Source organism: Symphodus melops (assembly GCF_947650265.1).
Source record: "Symphodus melops genome assembly, chromosome: 13".
Classification (NCBI taxonomy): Eukaryota; Metazoa; Chordata; class Actinopteri; order Labriformes; family Labridae; genus Symphodus; species Symphodus melops.
In genome coordinates, this window is record NC_136703.1 from 23239387 (window position 1) to 23261415 (window position 22029).

Here is a 22029-nt window from a genome sequence, read left to right on the forward strand (position 1 = left end):
AAGATTATCTTGCTTATATTTTGTGATAACTTGTGAAAAAAGAAATTCATTACATTTTTATAGCGGCCTTTCTGACTCAAGTCGATAATTTACCTGTGCCCAGTTCATATCTGAACTCTACATGTCCATCCACCATGGAGACAGCCACAAAGTCCTCCACTTTCATTTTCTTCCCCCCACAGAAGAACATGAGGCCGTCTCTTTCCAGGGGCTTGAACTCCAGCTCGACCCGCAGGTCATCGTGTATGTTGGTCAGGGGAGGATAGGCGATGTACGACTCATCTCCATCAAACAGTGGAGTGGTCACCAACTCCCCTGGTGGAAGTCAACCAAGAGGATAATGAATTTAAATTCAGTTACTTCTTTGCATATCTTCATTTGAAAATCTGGAAGTGAAGTCTTGTCTTACCATCCATGCACTTGTTTCCAAACTTGCCAAGATGGCAGCGGCAGTCATAGCCCAGGCCATTGGGGCGGTTAATGCAAGTGGCATCTGGTCCGCAGGCATCTGTGGGATCATGTTCAAACGCACAAACATCTAGTTTTTCCATTATGGCTTTGTTGCATTCTATCAAAGTGAGTCCAGGTGCTTTAGTTTATCCACGTGTGCTCTGTTGGAGATTGTACCTGAGTGACAGTGCAGGGATGGGTGATGCTGGCAGTTGCTGCCTGTGAACCCTCTGGGGCAGCTGCACGAATACAAGCTGGCGTCCGAGTCTGCACACTGCCCTCCATTCTAAATAACAAAGTAGAAGAAATAATGGGATTAAACACAGGATTGACATGGCAAAAACAGAGAGTCGGAAGGCTGTTACTGACCTGGCATGGTTGGTCTTTGCACGTGGGGCAGTTTGTGACTCCAGTAGAGCTGCGGTCGAGGTCTTTGAAGATGACTTCCTCACCTTGGATGATCAGCTGACGGATGCAGCCTGCACACCAGTCATTTCAAATAAGAAAAAAGCCACAAAAAGAAAGGTATTTTCCCTCCCCCCTTCATTCCTGTTCAAAGCATAAACAGGGATATATATTACCGACAAAACCAGTCTTAATGCCGGCAGTTTTGGCGAGACTCGTGTAGTTGGGGTAACCACCCACATGCAGCTCCTCATTTAGATCCAGTCCCTGGAACTTGCCCTGCAGAGAAAACGTGGGACGAATTAGGTCGCGTCAATAAATCAAAAACACCTTCACAAAAAAGGAGCTAGATTCACGTTGACAGAAATACCTGCGAGCTGCCGTTGATTGGCTCCCCACCGTCGACGATGATGTAACCCAGGGTGCTGTTTCGAGACAGCTCAACTGTGTGAAACTCTCCAAGTTTGATTGGGTTGGGGTCGCGAATGGATGCCATGCCGGAGCCGACGTCAAACCTAAAGGATCATGACACACGATTTATCAACAGGATGTTTTTCTTCTCGTCATAAATAAGAACCTTTAGGGTGTCTGAAATCTGACCTGAACTCTAAACGACCGCCAACAAGTCCCAGAGAGATGAAGTCTGCACCGGTGGTCCTTCTCTGGCCGTTGTAGAGGATCATGCCTTCGCAAGAGACAAAGAATAAAATCAGGGCTAGAAAAAAGAGCAGTCCCAACAAAATATCCATCTCAAGAAGTCAATGAATGAAGTAGTTTTTTCTTTCACTATTTGAAACACACATCAAGTTCATCAAATATTTACTTTAGCCAATGGCAGAAAATATTCTATTCTTCAGTTTTCTTTCAAAATAATAACACTTTACGTTCTGTAACAGTCACTGAAATAGCAGTCAGATCTTGCTGATGCGAGATGTGACTGCAGAAAACTGGATTCTTTTTAACCTAACAGAGGCGTTTACATGACTTGTTAGGATGGATATTGTTTCTAGAGTCGTTCATACACGTGGTCAAGCTGGATGATGAAGCAGCATGCTATGGTGAGGCAACTTTAAAGCCAACCAAAGCCATTCTATCTGAGCATCACTGGACTGCCATACTAATGGTCATTGCTTTTTTTTTTTTTTGGTCTCCACATGCTGGGAAAAAACATGCTCTGAAGGAGCCCACAAAGGCTCATGGGACTCTGGGAAACATGCCCTCTTGCACTTCAATCAATGTAAACCCTGACGGCTGTGAGAAGAAGTGATCGAGAGAGAGGAGACTGCGAAAAAGATGCAACACAAATAGTTGTGCAAGAAACATACAGCATGTAGGTTTGGAAAAATAAACCCCAGCATTTTCTAAACATTTATCTGTAAGACGACAACGTAAGTGCTTGTAAACTAAATGTGTTCATCTGGAGCTCATTTGTAAAATGAAATCATACAATGAGTATTCTGTAGGCATTGCAGAAGCTGATGAAATGCAATTGGATGTAAAAGTCGACCGAGCTGATGACTGCAGAACTCAGCCTGTATGAACACAGAGGTCAGTCATGCACCATACTGCATCTCGAACACAGCTTTTTAAATCAGCCTGGATGCATTATGTGAAAGTCTGATGGAGCTGGAGAAAAAAAAAGAAGCCGACATCACTCTTGAGTTTTTTGTGGTTCTCAAGCACTGAGACTCACCAGCGTACAATATGAGACCTTCCCACCACGCAGGTGAGAGGAGGAGGGGAGGAGGGGAGGGAGGGGGGGACAAGAGACGCGGTAAATTTATACATATGAGGAAATATGGCAAATAACAGAAGAGCATCACAGTGCAAAAAAAGATGTCAAAAAGAAGAACATTTCTCCAAGGAAATGTAAGGTTTAACTTCTTACCATCTACATTATCAGGTCTGAAGTTGATCTTGATGCTGAAAGACTTGTAAGCGTTTTTGATGGTTGGCAGGGTCAGGTAGGACAAAGGTTCCTGGGTGAAATACGGCATCACTCTCTCTGAAAGTAAGCACATTGAGTCAAAGGTAAATAAAGAAACCGAATCATGCTTAAAAAAAAAAAAACTCCTCTCATTCTGCAGACCAACCATGAACTTGAAGCGTGGTAAAGGCTTCCACTTTTCCCTGTTTGTTGGAGGCGGTGCAGACGTACGTCCCAGAATCCTCATGGGTGACCCCAGGAACCGTCAGCACATTGACTTCCTGGAAACACTTCGGAGGAAGCTCTCCATCCAACTAGACAGAAACAGACACAAGAGTAAGTCAGCATAACAAAAAACAACTCATTTCATCGAAGCGTTACTCCATACAGGATGGTAGGCGTTTAGACGGTTGTTATTAAAAGAAGACTTGAAAACATTTGTTTTATATCGGTTTAGAACAGTCTATCCCTATTTCTAATGTTCCCTATGCAAAAATGGGAACAGACATCACTCTTAAAACAAGAGCAAGAATAGAATAGAATAGCAAGAAGTCTACGATGGACTTTTAAAAGCTTTTTGTTTATGTTCCGTTTCTTTGATCTGTCACATCTTGTTCCATCTGAGGTCCAACCTGCACTATTTTACATGATTAAAATCAGAAATGTGGGCCATGATTTCTCATTAAGGAGGCGATGGAGGATCCTGAGACCAGTTGAGAACCACTAACTTAAAAAGCATTAAAGAGTGAGGGATGAACAGCGATTGATCCTGAGGTCAGTGGTCTGTGATTGGTCGAATACATGAGCCAATACAGTTAAAACAGCTTGTATCAGTAGCTTTAAGAGATGTCCTAAATGTACCTTCTGACTCTGTTTATATCATGTAAACAAACTGTGACTCCATAAGAATCCTCAATTTAGTTATTTTTGACAAATGTGACATGTTTTTATTTTTTATAATTCATATAATACATCAAATCCTCCCCTCTTCTTTCCTCTACTCGCGTCTTCCCTGTTCCCACTTAAATCCAGGAAGCGCTGATCTCTAGGGATATTAACAACAAGTGCTGTGAGCTGAAACTGATACACTGGTTACCTTGGCCCATTTAATATCAGGTACAGGGTATCCTGAAGCCACACAGGGCAGGACTGCATCCGACCCAACCGTCACCTCCTTAGTTTCAGGCAGTGCAGCGATTTGAGGAAGGGCTGTTCAAACAGACAAAGGTGGTTACCGCTTAAATAGACATCATTTAAATACACTGTGTTAGTTATTTATTTTATTCAAGACAAAAATGAAATGTTTTCTGGAGAACTTACACTGGACGTTGAGGACGACCTGGGACTGTACTGAGCCCACGTCGTTGGTGGCTGTGCAGCGGTACTGCCCGGCATCAGCCTCCGTCACCTGCTCGATCTTCAGCATGCCTCCCTTCACCATGATATGAGGAGGAAGGGACCCACCCACTTTGCTCCATTTGACCGTGGGCTCCGGGTCACCGACAGCCTGGCACTCGAACTCCACAGAGTTCCCGATCATCACGGTCTGCACCGAAGTACGCACGTTGATCATCACCTTTGGCAGGGCTGCAGAGAGAAGAGACAAAAAAACGGTTATTTTGGGTTTTAGTGGAGAAGGGTACACACTGCGCAGTACGTGTTTCAGACCTTGGATGGTCAACCTGGCAGAGTCCTGGGCCTGACCGTACACCCCGCTGGCTCTGCAGATGTAAACGCCTTCATTGCTCTGCTCAAGGTTCTCAATCCTGCAGGAAAGCATGCAGTTCCACACATGAATGCAAGCCGTGGTTTGGATTTTTACTTAAAGGACCGTTTTACCGTGAAAAATAGGAAAATCATTTTTAATTCATACTACAAAGAAAAATGTGCAGCAAACTCAAATAAAAAAAAAAAACTATTGTAAATGTTCCTGAGTACCAAAGAGCTACATTTCTGTCCATTAAGGCTGAAAATGCTACTCCTGCTCTGGACAACATTCAGGACATTTAAGTTTATTATAAAGAGTTACTGCTTTAAATAGTTGCTAAAGCACCAAGTAGAAAGCTATAAATGGTCTCCATTATGTGCAATATTTACAATTGCTTGAGTCACATTTCCTAAAATCTTCAGCAACCAGCTGTTTGAGAAAAAGTACTTGGAGTCCTTTTTATATGATTTAGATTTTTAAAAACTTCTAAAATGCTCCTCAAAGAGAAATGCTAACTTTTTGTTTGTTTTTCGTTCTTGTTTTTGTGTTTTCTTTTTTCTTCTCGGGGATTGATAAAGATCCCAGAATAGATTGTTAGAATCTCTTAAGAATCGGCTAAGATTAAAAAGTCATGAATGAAATGAAGGCAGTTTGATCCTTTAAACGCACAGAATGAATTCCAATGCCTTCAAAACTGTATCAAAAACGTGTGATGTAAAATTGACCTGAGCACTCCGTCCTTGACGTGATGGTTTGGTGGCAGAGCTCCGCCCTCCTTCAGCCACTCGACCTTGGTTTCTATTCCTCCTGCTGCTGAGCAGGTGAACTCCACAGCACTGCCCTGGGCCTTTACTTCAACCTGGGGTGACACTCGCACAGCCAATGGGGCTACAGAGGGGGAAGGAAAGAGACATGATGGAGGTCATGTGTCGCTTAAAGAGATATCACTCTGTGACACATCTTCATACGTCCGTCTAAACTCAAAGATTGTAGATGTTTGACCAGCTTCACCTCGACGACAGAAGACAATCTTCACTCTTTAAAACATGTCAAACCTTGATGAAGTATTACATCGTCATCCAACTTACATCTGACCGTGACTTTAGCCACCACTTCGCTGTTGCCCACTTTGTTGCTGGCCACACACTTGTAGCTCCCAGCATCCTCGGCGGTAGCCAGGTTGATCTGAAGGTCTCCTCCGCTGACCTCGGCCCTCGGGGGAAGGCTTCCGTCCAGCTTGGTCCATGTGTAGGTCAGAGGAGGAGTGCCATGAGCCAGACACTGAAGCCTGATCACCTCCCCGACCCGCACGGCGACATCATCGGGCAGAGAGGTGGCGTACGGGAGCGCTGGAGACAAGAGAAAAAAAGTCGGATAAAAAGAGACGCAGAGGAGGAATTTGCACTTTGTGTTTTGGATCCTTTTAAAGCAGGAGGGAGAAATAGGTGAGACCAAATGACAGCGAGCTGTAAAACCAGCACACTCACTCTCTACGTCTAGCATGACGGTTACTTCAGTGGTGCCCATGTTGTTGGTGGCCCTGCAGATGTATTCTCCAGAGTCTTGGCGGCCTACAGCGGGAAGGACCAGGGCATTGTCCGCCAATTTGTGTCTCCAAGGCAGAGGAGACCGCAGCTTGGACCAGGTGATCGTCGGGGACGGGAAACCTACAAAGGCATTTTGGAGGACAAAGCACATGTTTGGTGCTCAGCTAATGTAAGAAACAAGAATGATTTATTTTTGCTTAAAAGGCTGGGAAGGTTACCACAAAAACGATTTTTAGTGTGCCGAAAAAAGACATGAACCTGCTTCAGGTGAATTCAAGGCGTGTCATTTAGATTCATTACCGTGAGCATCGCAGCGCATGGTTGCAGTCTGTCCCTCCACCACGACCATGAGCGGCTCGGGGACCGAGGCTCTGGGCACTGAGGGCTGCTGAGCGCCTCCTTCGACCACCACCTCCACCTTTGTCTCAGTGCTGCCCTCGTTGTTGCGAGCTGTGCAGACATACGTGCCGCTGTCTTCTGGGCGAGCCACGAGTATCTGCACAGGAAGAGAGAAACGGATACACCTCACCAAGCAGAACAGAGCATAGACTGTGATCTAAAGATGAGTCTTTACATAGCAACGGAGAAGTAGCTCACAAATAGGAATAGGTTGATTCATGAGCATTGTCCTAATTAATTTAATGATAAATTGATCATTTGATAACTATGATTAAAACAAGGGAGGATACATCCGTCAAAACAGAGAAAAGAAAATGGCTCAAAGAATGGCGTGGGAGGCATAACGTAACCGATGATGGCATTTTATGTTTCAGTACCTGCATGACTGCGTTGGACTCCATGGGCACCGGGCTGCTCAGCATGGTCTTGCGGTTGCTGTCCAGTCTGTGCCATGACACAGAGGGGCGGGGCTCTCCTGTCGCCTGGCATTCCAGGTTAATGGGTTCACCCACCCTGACACGCACGGGCCCAACAGGAGTGACGGTGGCCACAGGAGACTCTGAAGACACAGAGAACAAATCCTGATACGGTTCTGAATCCAATGAGCCACTAGAGGGAACTGTTTACTCACATCATCTTCAGCTGAATCATGACTTCATATGAAAAGAAGCTTTTGGGGCTAAATGAATGTACGCTTACCTTTGACGATCAAAGACACGATAGTGTGGGTGATGCCAAATGGGTTGCTGGCCACACAGCGGTAGGCGCCATGGTTCATTGGGCGAGTGCTGGTAATGGTGATAACAGAGCCATCAGGACCCACTTTAACATTATCTGCAAGAGAAAAAATAGAACAGCCTAAGCACTTCGTCAGCGTTGAACATGTTGCATCATTAGTTCTTCAGTTCTGCAGGAAGCTTTATGAACCTTTGTAAAGTCCTAACGGTTGTCACAGCTTTTGGAGCAGCTTCTTTTGTGTTTTTAGCTGATGAATCGTAGATGAGACTGTTGCAGTAGTCTGGTCTGGAGAGTGATGAACCGTACCTGTGGCTTTTATGATATTTGATCTTATTCCATACTAAGTCCTCACTTATTCTGTCTTGCTTGAATATAAAAAAAAAAAACAAGTTGCTCACTCGTTAAAGTTAAATCAGAAAGGTGTAAGAGAAGTTACTGAACGGAGATTGGAAACAACAGGTTCATGTTTATTTGAGTCCTGTCATGTCATTGGTTCTTCTTAAGATGAATGACCTGTAATCATTTTAGAAAGTAAAAATGTCGGTTTGAGTCGAGAGACAAGAAAAACAGAGTTCTAAATTAGTCATTAAATGGAGCAACAGAGCAGTTATTCATGGGTGGACTGTGGCTGTAATTGCTTGTAAATAATGACTTCATAAAATCAGACCTCATTAAACAGGTTTATTCAAACGCGTGTGCGCGCGTGTGTGCGTGTCTGTGGTTAGTACCTGGCAGCGGCTGGTTGTTGGCCAGTTTCCACTCCAGTCTGATCGGCTGGGCTCCGCTGTACACCCTGCACCTGAAGCTGGCCGTCTCCCCCACGCGCACCGCAGCACTGTGAGGCTCCACAGCAATGATTGGACTCTGGAGACCTGCGGCAGAGAGAGAGCACAGCTCCACATGATTGCTTCAAAATGTCACTTCATTTTGCTGGCTTACAACTCACAAGAACTACAACCGACAAATCACTGTTCAACGTGGCTTTGGGCTTCACTGGCAGGAGTTAAAGAACTCAAATATGAGTGAAGGTCCAGGACGGAGTGAGTAAAAGATGAGATCATGGGATGGTAGAAAGGGAAATCATTTAATCTGAGGTCACACTGGGCTGCACTGGAAAATACCACTGGAAAGTGAATTCATGAAGTGAGGCACTGTTCGTTTTTTGTGAGAACAACACCCGGCCCCTGACATGTAACGCCCCGGCCCTCAATGTGTTTTTTCCCCAGACTGTCACCGATGCCGTCTTCAGCTCACATTTCCTTAATGAGAAAGTCACGACTGTCAAGTCCAATCAGAACGGTCAGATATGAAGAACAAGGAAGTGAAATGGGGTTTTTTGGAAAGACTAATTTCTTCCAACCGTAACTCCATCAAATCTATCTGAAGGTGATTGAATTCACTACACCGACTCAGTGGGAGAGTCGGTTGTCTTTCAGTTGGGAGGTTTGTGGTTCGATTCCACAGCTCCAGTATTTCACATGTTAAAGTTTACTGGGAAAAAACACAGAACCCTGAAATACTCTCAGTGGCAAAGCCAGCTGTGTGTGTGTGTGTGTGTGTGTGTGTGTGTGTGTGTGTGTGTGAAGGAGATTAGTACTAACAGTCCCTCTGTACAGTATCCTCTGCCATCAGTGTGTGAATGTAGTAATGTAAAAGTCAGAAGCTCATTTTCGAGCCCTTCGTTCCACGCCGCCTGTGAGAGGCCCAACGTGTAGTCGGACTTACGTGAGGAAGATGACGTGACGGAAACAGAGACGGAGGCCTGATGGACGTGAGATCCTGGGTTTCCAAGGTTACCCTGCACCCGACAGATGTACTCCCCTGAGTCCTCAGGAGAGGCTGACAGGATACGCAGCTGGCTGCCCAGAACCTGCACACGTACATTTTGGTTTTGCTGACAAGAAAACTTTTCATATCGCTCACTAACAAGGCCCCCAACTGCTCCTCCAGCTGGTGAATAACTCTTAACCATGCCAATATTCACATGATGGCAGACATATCTGAACTTGAATATGGGGTTTAATTCTAAAAATATTTCTCTATATTTTTGTGTGTACCTCGTGATTGGAGGAGAGACGCCCGCTGGCTCTGGTCCATGTGACTTTAGGAGGAGGGTTTCCAGGAGCAAAACAGTTGAGCTCCAGATTCTGACCCTCCTGGACGTCAGCGATCGACGGCTGGATGCTGACCACCGAGGAGCTGTAGTCTGCTGCAAAGACACCAACACACACACACGCACACGCACACACACACACACACACACACACACACACACACACACACACACACACACACAACGTGGTGTAAAGAATTCTGTCTGACATTCAGAATCGTATGACCGTGCAGGGCGTACAATATTTGTATTTATTTTAAACCCAAGGACTATGGTCAGTTTATATTCTGATATTAGTTTTAGTTTTAGTCATGGTTTTTGTAACAGAGCGGTTATTGTGCTCCCGAGATGTCAAATAACCTTAAAAGCAACAATATAAAGCAATTTGGTTTAGTGTGATTTGACTCTTAAACACTACAGAGATTGGATAACAGGCTTCTGTGTGTGAACTCGTGACACAAAGCCGTCTCACTGGATGACCTCAGCCTGCTGCTGAAGTGACATCCTGCAGTAAACGAGCAATCAGTGGCCAAGCGGGTGAAACGCCGTTCTCCCTGTTGAAAGGAATTTTGCTATTTACTCGACCTTTCAAAGCAGTATTTTAGTGTTTCATTTTAAGATGGTTAGCAGCGGGGAGTGGGATAGGTGACACGTCTAAATCAAACTCGATAATGCAACCTCGTAAACAACCTTCGAACTACGCTGACTCTTCTCATCTGTGAAGATGTCGTACCTTTGATCACGGTGACTTCGATGGGAGAACTGCTGGAGCCGATGCTGTTGCTGCCCTCACACACGTAAGTGCCCGACTCGGACATCTTGATGTTTGGGATGAGCAGAGTGCCGATGTCTGTGCGGTCCATACGGGCCTGGATGAAGACACATCGATACCATCAGAAACCCTCCCGTGATTAACAACACTGTGTGTGTTACACATCAGATGGACTATTTGCACCATGTAAGCACATATAAACTGTATGCTGTGGACAAAGCACGTCACTTACTTGTCTCACGTCCCTTTAAGAACACAAACATGACGTTGCCGACATCACAACATGTCTAACTAACAGCGACACAAAAGCACTACAGCGTTGATTTTAAGGACAAGACAAGAGCTGTTATTGCTACTATTAAGTCTGAAAGTGAATTTTCATGATCTCCGTGACACTTTGTTTGCACGTGAAAGCAGTGCCAGTATTTCTACAATGACCGCTGTATTAGTGATAATTAGATGTACAGCACTATGATCTTTCCTTTACTAATTAGATGAATGATTTTTGATTGTTGATGAGAGGGGTTAGTATCGACATATTGTGACATTTATTTGATCAAATAAACATGACAAATCAAAGTAATAATCAAGGGGGGAATTATAGTCAAATCCCGAAGAGTCAGAATCTCCCTGAAGCAAATATTGAGTAAGAACCAAAACCCTGCATCGGCTTCAAAATCCATATTTAGGGGAGCTGTTATGATGTTCTGGCTCACAAACAACAACTTGACTTGTTTGTACACCACTCCACATGGCAGGCAGCCGCCCAGCAAGGCTGAAAACGAGCTTTTATAAAGTTTGGAAACACCTCAGAGGGGAGGGGAGGGTCTGGGGAGGGATTACTGTATCCGGAGGGTGTCGGGGCATCCATGGACAAAGCTGCTTAGCTGCGGCCCATTCAACCGTGAGGCGGGCTAAACCGAGTCGTGGCTGAGGCGGGCCCGGGCTCAATGTGTGTCTGAACCCATTGACAAGTTTTCAAAGCAAGCCGTTTGCTAGAGCATACAGAATTTCTGCGTGGTCGCACGGCAGAGCCCAGCTCCCCCTGGGAAAGGCTGACACAACGCAGGGGCTCTCTGAGGCAGAACTAAACAGGCCCCCGAGCCCTCAGCCAGCCGAGGAGGGCTGTGCAGAAACCAGACGAAACACAATAACCCGCTGGGCAGGGGGGCAGCAGGGTGAGCCTGGCACGGAGCAAAATATGTCTGAAATACCTTCAGTTCCTACTGTATACTTAGTGCTGTTAATACACTCAGTGGAATGATGGAGGTCAACTTGGTGCTGGGAGTCTAAACACGTCAGGGATGGTATGATTTAGACAGCACAAAACAAAAGACTATGGAACAATTTATTAATTAAACGCAACAAATAAACATGGACGTCATGCACTAATAAACCAACGAGACCCAGCTGGTTGGTTTAAATGGATTTTGCTTCAGCTCTAAAAGGGACAACGTGAGCAGCTGCGGTGACTTAACACGGCTGACAAAGTGTGAATCAACGTGTAGTATCATGCACTTAGTGGACAATGTGTGACGACGAGGTCAGTAAGGACAATTGGTGTGAACTACGAGACAGACAGACAGTGGACAGATGGACAGACCTGAAGCTCCTCAATACGTCTCTGTAACACATCGAGACTGTTGCTTTTAAACTGATGGAAACCGTGAGAGGGAATGGCCTGAGCAAATGTCAGAACAGGGTGGGATCAAAAAAAAAGAAAGGGGGGAGGAGACAAACAGAAGGGAGAGGTACATGGTCAATAAACGGTCAAGTCATTGAAAAAAGAAAAAAAAAACGACACATTTTGATGAAATACCATCGTCACTGGAAACTCCTTGATGTGCAAAACGGAGACGAAGACGACTTTAAAAAGAAACTGTACAAATCCGTCCATGATAAGGTTGTCTTTAAAGACACTAAGACAGCAGGGGAGTGTCTCACCTGTGCAGGTATCTGATCGCCGATTTTCTTCCAGGTGAGTTTCGGGGTTGGAGATCCTGATGCTCTGCAGTACAACCTCAAGGTGTCGCCCTCGTGGACTTTAACGTTTTGGGGACTGACTTGGACTTGAGGTTTGGTGCCTAATCCTACTGGATTAGACTCTAGCAAATAAAATAAAAAATAATTCTAGTCATTGACAGCCGCAATAAACCCCTGATAACCATTTTAAACTTCTTGAGCTTCACTGCTGATATTTCACGACCATTTAAAGTGACACAACAATTCTTTTAAAAAGGATGATAGTCTGGGGCAGCAATGGCTGAAATGCTGTTTGAATGTGTTAAACAAAGATACATGATTTTCCTTTTTTTTTTTTTTTTAGATAATAATTCAGTTTTTCGACCTGAACAAACATTTCTTTATTCAGGGGACACTGCAATGACTCTTAACTATCATTACCAGCACATTCTTAACCCCCACAACGTTCCTATTCTGAACGATGAAATATAACGATTTACATTGTGGGATTATTGTGGCCCCGTACAGAAGACTCCAAACTCCACAGGTGTCTGAACAGGTTCAGGTCCCCACAATACGCAACACCATCATGCACAAACACAAATCTTACTTTGAATATAGAGGGAAGCTCGCGCTGTGTGCTCTCCATGTGTGTTCAGGGCCTTGCAGGTGTACTCCCCCTCATCAGCTGGGTCCACTGCTGCGAAGGTCAGAACACCACCTCGCACCACAGCTCGGGGACTCATTCTGTTTCCTGGACCTCCTGTATGAGACGCAGGGTTACATCCTGTTTGTCCCTGCTGGTTTTAACCTTTCAATGTCCAATTTACTGAATACCAAAATCAGTTGGAATAGGCCTTTTAGAGCAGTTGAAAAGTCGCCATATTCACATGGCGTCCATTTTTTCTCTCACATTCTGCTCTGAGTTGGAAGATAAAATGCTGTCACATAATCGGTGCTGCTGTGTTCAGGTTAGCAGTTTGCAAAAAAGCCTAAGGACTCTGACAAACTGCCCTCAGTGTACTTATAACCATTGATGAACCAGCTGTGTGGATAGCAGAAATCCTGAGGCTCATAATTTAGAGTTAAACAAAGAAATATATGAGCTACGATTCCACCAAATGTTGGTATAAAATCACTCCCATCTAACTTAACGGTTTGAATATGGTTGGACAGGTTTTCTTGAATAATTGTAAAAGCTAATGCTACTTTCATCGGAGGATTAGAATGCTAATTTGACTTTGTGAGACTTACAGTAACAGCCCTAGTGAGAGGAATAACATAGCTTTTACCTCCAGCTAAATCCTTTGAGCAAAACAACCATTTCCTAGCTGACATTACAAGATAGCATGTTGGGCCTTAATGTTGTGTAACGTCATCAGACAGTAATGTTTGCCAGGAGGTTAATGAATGCTAATCTTAGCTGTTGTCTAATGGTGGCTAAAGGGTAAAAACATGTCATTGTATTTTTAACGTCATTTGATTTCATTATTATCTGTTATGTTGCTGATCAATTAAAATGCTTAAGTTATGAAAAGTTAGGTTCCCTTGTCCATAACAGTAAAATATTGACACCTTGAGCTTCCTATGCAAGTGTGACGGCAAAGGAAAATTGTCACTTTGTAAATGACGTGAACAGATATAAGCCAACAAGGACTTCATCACACTTTATACATGTGGACTTGTAACTGGTCATACCGATCCATTCTATGGCCGGGGTTGGGTTTCCAGTTACCGTGCAGCGAAACTCTGCTCGCTGGCCCTGCTGGACATTCAGCACTGAGGGACTGATGGTGGCCACAGGTTGGGCCCCCTCTGCAGCTACAGAGAGAAACAGACCAGTCAAACACAGACCATATGAGACTTCCCAGAGAAGAAATAAAGGACGGTATACCCTTTTTCTATATGTGCCTGGGTGGAATATGAAACTTTGTGCAGAGACCCTATATGAAGCTGTGGGAATTCACTTGACTAATAAGATCAATTCAATGACGCAGAGAGAGAATGATGGCCTGTGCGCATGCCCCCACCCTCACCTTGGATCCTCGGAGCAGACAATAACAAATGAGATGTGGCAGGCAGGTCTTGGCATGGCCTCTGGGCACATTGCTGTCTGCGCCAGTTTGGCTAGCTGCTAGACTTCATATTCAGTCTGGTATGATCCCAGGGTGACGGAGCAACAGAAAGGCCTCTTTCAGTAGAGAGGGAGGAATACAAGGCTATCTAAGCAGCCTGAAAACCTCTCGGGACCGTTGTTGCCTGGGCAGAGCTCTGACTCTCTGACCTTATTGACACTCGCAGGACAGAGAAAAGGTTCATTGTCGGTCGAGTGTCTAACACACCAGTTAAATCTAGGACTGAAGAGGGACATATCAACTTAAAGTTGAGGTGTTAAGAAGTCCCCTTTGTGGGTTTGCAAAGATCTGTGGTAGAATCAGTGCATTAGGGGATATAAAGACGAAGGGTCTACTCAACCAGATTAACAGAAAACATAATTTCTAACTGCTTTTTCCTGCTCTAGCTGCCCCTTGGATGAGTCACACGGCTGTTCACAGTTGGGTCTTTTGGATGTCTTTAACACTGGAGATATTTAAACTGAAGCTAGCTCCATGGATGGATATGAGAGGGAGGAAGAGAGAGCATGCTTTCTTATACTCTATATGAAAAATAAACCTTGGAAATACACAACAACATTGTTTGCCTTCCGTCAAAAGATATCAGATTAGCTTTGTTCCATCTGTTCGATGCACCGAAACAAGACTTCTCCTACTGGACGAGTCTATAACCCGCATTCAGCTAGGATGCAAAGAGGTTGTGATGGGATGTATTAAGCACAGTATGATGTTTGAAGACCAGATGATGGCTACTTTAAAGATAGAGAAAGAGGAGAAAGGGAGAAAGAGTGCAAGTGAACAGTGAAAGAAAAAGAACTTTGGAGCGTCTCTTGAGTCTGAATGTGGAGAGGTACGCTTCTTTCAAGGGTTAAAGTTGAATGTATTCTCAATATTATAATCCAGTTTGGATTCATTTAATTTTTTAGACAGATGTCGTTAAATTCAGAATCACAAGTGTATAATGTGTCTAATATGGATGAATATTTCCCACATTGTCTCTGGGTAATTACCAGTTCTGTTAAATATTGTAGCCAGTTTATCACCTGAGCCTTTTTGAAGGCTGATGGCTACTGTACACATCATTTTGTACATGTTGGATATTTTTCAGTGAAGGGAACTTGACTCAACATTCATGAGGAGCTGCCCAGAAGAATGAAAGTGCACTTTTTTTTTCTGCAGTGATGGACCAAGATGAACCCAAAGAACTGGGTGGACACTGGTAATGCTCATGTACAATCCAAGCATTCGACTCTGAGGAGGAAGAGGGAATTGACAACTAAAATGATGCACTTTGTTAAGAGTTTAAATTCAACTTAAGGTTCTTGTTAGGAGAACAGGCTCTGCTCTGAACCGTCTCGTGGTAGACTGAGTGGAGAGAGTTTCTGCAGCCACACCGCTCGCTTGATTGTACAAGGGCGTTACCAGATCACTAGTATATCCATGCTGCCGGAAGATGAGTGCATGCGTGATACAGAGACAGATAGACGGGTCCCTCCAGGGAGCCCGGCAGAGCGGGAAACCATGCCCATGCGGACTTACGCTTTCTGTGTCCTTCAAACATTTCATACGCTGTGTAAAACATCTGAGTCTGTGAGGCCTCTGGAGTTGTTGGAGGGAGGGAGGAAGGAAGGGAGGGGGACAGGTAAACTGATAGGTCAGGTTTCAGGGTTACAGCAGTTTACCTGTCCATTGCTAAATGAAGGCCGCCGGGGATTTTGTCCAATTGGTTTTAAAAAAAAAGCAGCACACAGGTTTTAAACACACTAAAACATCTCAAACATTAAATAAAGTGGCACCGACTCTTTTCCCCTTCCAAATCTAGTCCATGAGTCATTTTGTTAATTTTCACAATCATTTTTGGATCATGATATTTGGTGCCACTTTATTCACAGCAATGCATTTTGTAAATGTTTGCACTCACCTGAAACACTGTGTTGGTATGAAGGCTCATGCTTATTTAACATTCAAAACCAACCGAAACACACACACACGAGAACATTGCTAGAAAATGCTCCTTATGCTTTAAATGTAAAAAAAAAAAAAATCAAGTCACACGACACACTCAGAATCAGGACAATGGCATGAGATGAAGAGGAGGAGTCACACGTGACACATGCAGGTTAGTGGCAAGAAGCAGTTTTGAACATTGAAACATTTGTTTCATTTCAGGGGTTAAGAAGCGGACATACTGCTTGTGGTTACCCCGACTTTGAGATATTAAAGGTAAATAAGCCTCATTTACAAATAAGCATATATAACTTTGGTGAAATTGTCATCGATTTAATCAATTTTGTCTTATACACAAAATATGTTCACAGTTAAGATAAATACATTACAATGTGACATGTATACATTACATCAGAGTGGTATTTGTTCGATATCAATGTCAATAAAAAAGGAGTTAAGTCTTTACAGAAGCACCTCGGGGGAAGTTACGGATCATATAACATTGGAGACAAGAATGAACAGATAAAAAATGAATGAATTGAGGTTGTGAGATATATAAAAATATTTTCTTATAAAAACAATTTAAATTGTATTTAAATGTAAAGACACACTTGGCCAATTCCCTCAACAAAAATGATCTAACACAGCCAAAGAAATGGGGAATATTTCTGGTACATTTTGATTTCATGGAAACAGTTCAGGTTAACATAATTCAGTCAATCAAAAAAAAAAAAAAAGGGAAAGAAAAGAAAATGTGCCAACAACATTGACGAGATGGAAATAAAAAAAAAAGACCGTAACATATGATTTTAGATGATTGTTGACAACGTTACATTAAAAAAAGGATTTCCCTCTCTAGTCTTTACTGTCTCGAGGGAGATGCTGAAAATTCAGACCAGTAACAATTAATATAAACAAGGAGTGAATGATGACATCATACAAGTATAACAGCACTTTAAGACAGTCAATTTAACCACAAGTTTAACCAACTGCATGGCTTATAGCACCGGCAGACATTTCAGAACAAACACTGTCAATTTGGGGATAGGGGAAAAAAACATTTTCAAAAACGGGGGAATGAGGTTCTTCTCCCTTTCAGGTACACTGACGTCCTCTTTGAATGTCAGTCGCAGAGTCAAAAAGCACCAATTGTGGCATCCAAATTCCTCATCATCATCATCATCACACCTTACAGCTCAGGCAGAGAGGGCCCCCCTCCCCCAGGGGGCCCAAAGTTAAAGACACCAGAATCCAACACCCTGCGAGGGACACCTCTAAGAGCAGAAACTGGCCACTACTACCAGGGATCGAAAAAGCAACCAAACCACCACCGATGAATTCAGGAAAGAAAAAAAATGACTGCAGTAGCTTCAGTAGAGTGTTGGCCGAAAGCATGAACCACAAACCATCGACCCAGGAGAGCACATAGTAGGTCTAATTATAGTGGAGGCGCCATGACTAGTTGAATTTTAAACTGCATTCTTGTCCTGATTTGTTATTTTGGAAAACATATACTTTACATTTTTTGTTTTAACCAATCCCCACAAGCTGTATTTCTTCATATAAAGTCCAGAAAAAGCCAGTGATTGGACACATACGAGGGTTAAGAAGGCAGCAAGAAGAGCGGGATTTGTGGAAATGCAAACATGGCTGATGTGAGGGTGTCTGAGAGCGGAGGGCAAAAAGCATGGAGAGTTAGACACTGCAAGCTCATTGAGTGTTTTCAGTGCATGATGGGAAATGCAGTAAGCCAAAAAAAAAAAAAAAAGCATGCACCACTGCAAGCCAGAGAGCGGAGGAGGGAAACGACAGGAGCCAGAGCTGGTAGGTGCAGCAGGGGGTGATGGGTAATGGAATATGGCGCCGAGGATCACGAACCTGGCACGTAGAGGATGGCATTGCCCTCGTCCATGGCGAACATGTTGGAGCCCGTGCAGACATAGACGCCCGCGTCCTCGGGCTGGACGTTCTGAATTGTCAGGATGCCGTTGAAGTCCATGGCACGGTTGGGAAGCTTCCCGTTGCCCTTCCTGGTCCAGACCAGGGTGTAAGCAGGAGACTGCAGAGCAGAGGGAAACAAATCATGTGTGCAAACAAAAACATGGGAGCATAACGTTGTTATTGTTAGGCTGCAGGACTTTCTTTTAAATAAAGGCTAAATGATATGTTGTGTTGGAGACGTGCATCAACATGTGTCCAGCTTGCCACAGTCTTTAGATGACACATTTGAGACCTCTATCTATGTTTGGATCTAAACAATTAACACGTTCGATGCTATTTATTACATGTGTACAACAAAAAGACAGCGCAGTGACTTTTTAGAAATGGTCTTGTTGCCTGTCTGTTTCCAGTATTAAAAGGTAATGAAGTTACCTTGCTCTTTGCAGTGCAGATGAAGTTGACAGTTGATCCCACCCTGATAGTCTGGGCTTTCGGCTCCTCAATCGTCACCTCAATTGGTTTGGACACAACACCTGATGAAAGGCAAACAGGCAAGTTCACTCACACTGATTGGCCCTGAGCACAAAGTCTTACATGTAGTCAGGTACCGTTTTTTTTTTTACAATGGCAAACATCAGTGGAACAGTGTTCGTGCTGGATTTGTGCCAGCATCTTTCTTTACTGATGATGAAGGTGTGAAGACTGAGCGGTGGGTATAGGGTCCAGAGTAGTCTGAGAAAAACTCGGTAAAGTGTATTTTGCATAATTTGTGACCTTTAAAATGTCCAATAACCTGATCATATTTCAAGATCGTTTCTAATCCAACAGTTGTGTTTTCATAGCTGATCACATCTTGTCCAAAACTCCAACAACGAGCAAGCACAACACTACCAGCATCCACACTGAAGCACAACGTGTTACATAATAAACTGTACATAACACAACCCATGTGGTGAACCCCAGATGTTTCCTATCGAGTGTGCTGCAACAAGCAATATGGGGGGGGACAAAAAAACAATTTCCCTGTTTGCAAATGTGGCAGTGAGAGAATACACACTTGTGACAACAATTTCAGCCCGGCTCCTGTTGGTGCTGCGCTGATCCCTGCAGGTACAGACGTAGACGCCGGCATCACTCGACTGCACACTGTTGAAGTAGAGCTCGGCTCCTGCACATTCAGACGAGCGACATGTGTCATATTCACTTGAAATATATCAGCCTTTTCACATCAGCCAAGTCAGAAACACTCAAATCGATTTAAATACATTTTAGGATAGACTGTGTGAAACATGCTTTCATGGACATCATAACTATCTATCTCTGTTTTGTGGTTTTGTGCCATGTGCCGCACCTTGTCTGCGTCTGTCCGCGCTGCCGGAGATGGGGCGTCCATCCTCTCTGGACCAGTAGAAATAGTGCGGAGGAGAGCCGGAGACCTGACACCGGAGAGTGACGGGGCCACCCTGGGGAGCCAGGACCCTCTCTGGATAAACCTTCACCACCAGGGAGGCTGCAGCTGCAAAGGCCAAAAGGTCATAGCAAAAGACTCATCAGGAATGCTCTCTGAGACTATGAAAACAAACGGCATCAGAGTGCTGTGTCATGATCCAAGGCTTGTTTTTTTTGTCTCTCAAAGCCAAACTGCGTGGACTCAGATCATCGTTACGGATTAGCTGAAACGGCTGGACGTTAAACAGTTTATGTTCGTATTGTTACTCAGTTACATTATAAGATCCATATCACTGTTGTGTCTATAAGCTTAATATGAAGCTACACAAAGTTGACTGTGGCCTTAGCTTAGCATAAAGATTTAAAACAGGGCTAAACAGCAGCACTGTCTCCTTTCAAAGGTATCCAAATCCAGACACCAGCATTTCTGACCTCACATTCACATTCTTGACCGCAGCATTCACTTCAGTACATTTCTGAAGCAAACACACTTTATTTCCTCTCAGGAACATAATCAAAACCTTTGCTTTTTTTAAATTTTTTTTTAAAGTTTTATTTTTGGCCTTTTTGCCTTTATTTGAGAGGGAGGACAGTGGATAGAGTCGGAAAGGGGGAGAGAGAGCGGGGAGAGACATGCGGGAAATAGGCACACAGGCCGGACGCGAACCCGGGCCGCCCGCTCGCGAGGACTGAGCCTCAATACATGGGGTCGCGCGCACTGCCGCTGCGCCACCGGCGACCCCAAAACCTTTGCTTTTTAAAGATATCTTCAGTTCAGTCCTATTTCTACTGAAGTGAAGTGTCGTCTTACCATCGTACGGGCGACACTTCTCCCTCTCTTGAGGATTTCCAACATATCCAGGAGCACAACTGACACACAAAAAAACACACACAAAGCAAGACAAGTTAAGGCAATACCTTTCTTTTAATAAAGGTTAGTTTCATAAATGGGTCAAAATTGAACTTTCTTGACTGTACTTGGTGCAATTTATTGTCTCAAAAAAACCCATCTCCACAGCAGTTTTATTTTACATCAAGAGAAGATGATGAGCGAGTTTACCGTTCACAGTACTGTCCGGTGTATCCAGGCTGACAGGCGGTGCACTGGTAGCCTCCATTACCGAGGCTCTCGCAGGTCGGGGAGAATCTGTGTACAGGAAACACACGGACGATATGCTCAGCTGTGGTGCAGAAGCTCAATATGGAACATGACTGTGATTTTTCTGTCTTTCTGTGAATTTACTGGATTTTATGTTAAAGTTATTTCAAGGATACAAATAATCCAAAAAATTAACTCAAATTGTTTCCTGAGCAATTCTGAAAAAAGTGTCCTCTACTTCTTCGCCACACTTCTGCAGCTTGTAGAGGGGAATTGCATCCTCAATGTTTCAAGTGATTTGACAGAAAACAGCTTAATAGTGGAAATCAAACAGCAGGATTCACATGACAGGAGACAAGAGCAAGTGAAGCGGACACACAGATGTCTTGAGCTATAAATGGAGCCGGATGGTGAGTTGTTAGTATCTGTGCCAGCACTCACTGGTTGTCTGGGTCAGTGTGAGGGCAGGCGCAGGGCTGACAGTCCTCAGGAGTGCCAACGGTGGGGTCACCGAAGAAGCCCTGAGCGCACTGCTCACAGAGCTCACCCTGAGTGTTGTGCAGGCAGCTCTGCGTGGAGAAATAAGTCATATTTAGAGATCTGTCAGTCTCACAGGGGGGTTAAAGCTCCAGGTTTAATAACAGTGGTTTTGATCTTTTGTACCGTGCAGATGCCAGTCTCAGGGTGGCAGGAGTCAGAGTGGCCGTTACATTCACAGAGCTCACAGTGACCCAGGTATAAACCTCCTCCAGTACGAGTGTATCCAGACGCACAGTCCTTAAAGAGAGAGCAGCTCATCAGTTAGCATTTTAACAAAGCAAAGTTACCTGAAAAAATGTATCAATCAGTATTAATCTCAGATGTTTGATGCTGTTTTGTGTCATTTACAAACCTACTGCTTTAAACAAACGGTCTCTAGCAGATCAAGTTGTTGAAGATGTATATTTACCTGACAAGAGAGTCCCTGGTATCCAGGCGGGCAGCGGCACTGCTCCACCTCGAGGGCCTGGGCCAAACCGCTGTAGTTCGGCACGGCGACCTCCATGCTGATGTCATAGATACTGGAGGACCTCATCTCAGAGGAGTAAGAAGCTCTGATCAGGATGTCGTCCAGATCAGCCAAAACCATCAACAGGTGCTCTCGGGTGGCGGGCATGCCATCAAGACGACGCCAGTTTTCCTGCAATAAGATCAAATGTTCTGTCTGATTTACTGTCTGCACTGTGGTTCATCCTTCGTCTTTTAAAGTCTACTAATTAGCTTCAAACCTCACAGTCTTCCTCAGCAGATCAATATTTATGCCACCTGATGGAAGTGAGCTCCAACGCAGTGTGACACATTTTAGATGTGTTAATGCTGCATGTGGACTCGTTTAATGAAAATCAACACCTTCTGAATGACACCAAAAGATGTCTGACAGAAGAGCAGAGCTCCAAAACAAAACATCCATGATTCATT

General features: G+C 44.2%; 1 protein-coding gene across 3 annotated transcripts in view; it reads right to left on the reverse strand.

Moving 5' to 3' along the window:
- Positions 1–22029, reverse strand: part of hspg2 (heparan sulfate proteoglycan 2) — a 96832-nt gene that overhangs the window by 10708 nt on the left and 64095 nt on the right. For all 3 annotated transcript variants that reach the window (XM_079359219.1, XM_079359218.1, XM_079359217.1), the window contains 37 exons: positions 21521–21751; positions 21235–21348; positions 21013–21140; positions 20533–20619; positions 20284–20342; positions 19375–19539; positions 19081–19191; positions 18456–18556; positions 17961–18141; positions 15675–15734; positions 13720–13842; positions 12632–12784; positions 12004–12164; positions 11663–11740; positions 10021–10156; positions 9232–9383; positions 8900–9044; positions 7903–8046; positions 7136–7270; positions 6814–6995; positions 6338–6533; positions 5978–6157; positions 5579–5839; positions 5216–5378; positions 4451–4548; positions 4103–4369; positions 3879–3991; positions 2949–3096; positions 2744–2860; positions 2549–2566; positions 1456–1540; positions 1226–1370; positions 1032–1134; positions 820–929; positions 628–736; positions 410–508; positions 94–315 (listed from right to left, as the gene is read on the reverse strand). In XM_079359219.1, coding sequence (XP_079215345.1) covers positions 94–315; positions 410–508; positions 628–736; positions 820–929; positions 1032–1134; positions 1226–1370; positions 1456–1540; positions 2549–2566; positions 2744–2860; positions 2949–3096; positions 3879–3991; positions 4103–4369; positions 4451–4548; positions 5216–5378; positions 5579–5839; positions 5978–6157; positions 6338–6533; positions 6814–6995; positions 7136–7270; positions 7903–8046; positions 8900–9044; positions 9232–9383; positions 10021–10156; positions 11663–11740; positions 12004–12164; positions 12632–12784; positions 13720–13842; positions 15675–15734; positions 17961–18141; positions 18456–18556; positions 19081–19191; positions 19375–19539; positions 20284–20342; positions 20533–20619; positions 21013–21140; positions 21235–21348; positions 21521–21751 — 5080 coding nt within the window. The remainder of the gene's footprint in view (positions 1–93; positions 316–409; positions 509–627; positions 737–819; positions 930–1031; positions 1135–1225; positions 1371–1455; positions 1541–2548; positions 2567–2743; positions 2861–2948; positions 3097–3878; positions 3992–4102; positions 4370–4450; positions 4549–5215; positions 5379–5578; positions 5840–5977; positions 6158–6337; positions 6534–6813; positions 6996–7135; positions 7271–7902; positions 8047–8899; positions 9045–9231; positions 9384–10020; positions 10157–11662; positions 11741–12003; positions 12165–12631; positions 12785–13719; positions 13843–15674; positions 15735–17960; positions 18142–18455; positions 18557–19080; positions 19192–19374; positions 19540–20283; positions 20343–20532; positions 20620–21012; positions 21141–21234; positions 21349–21520; positions 21752–22029) is intronic.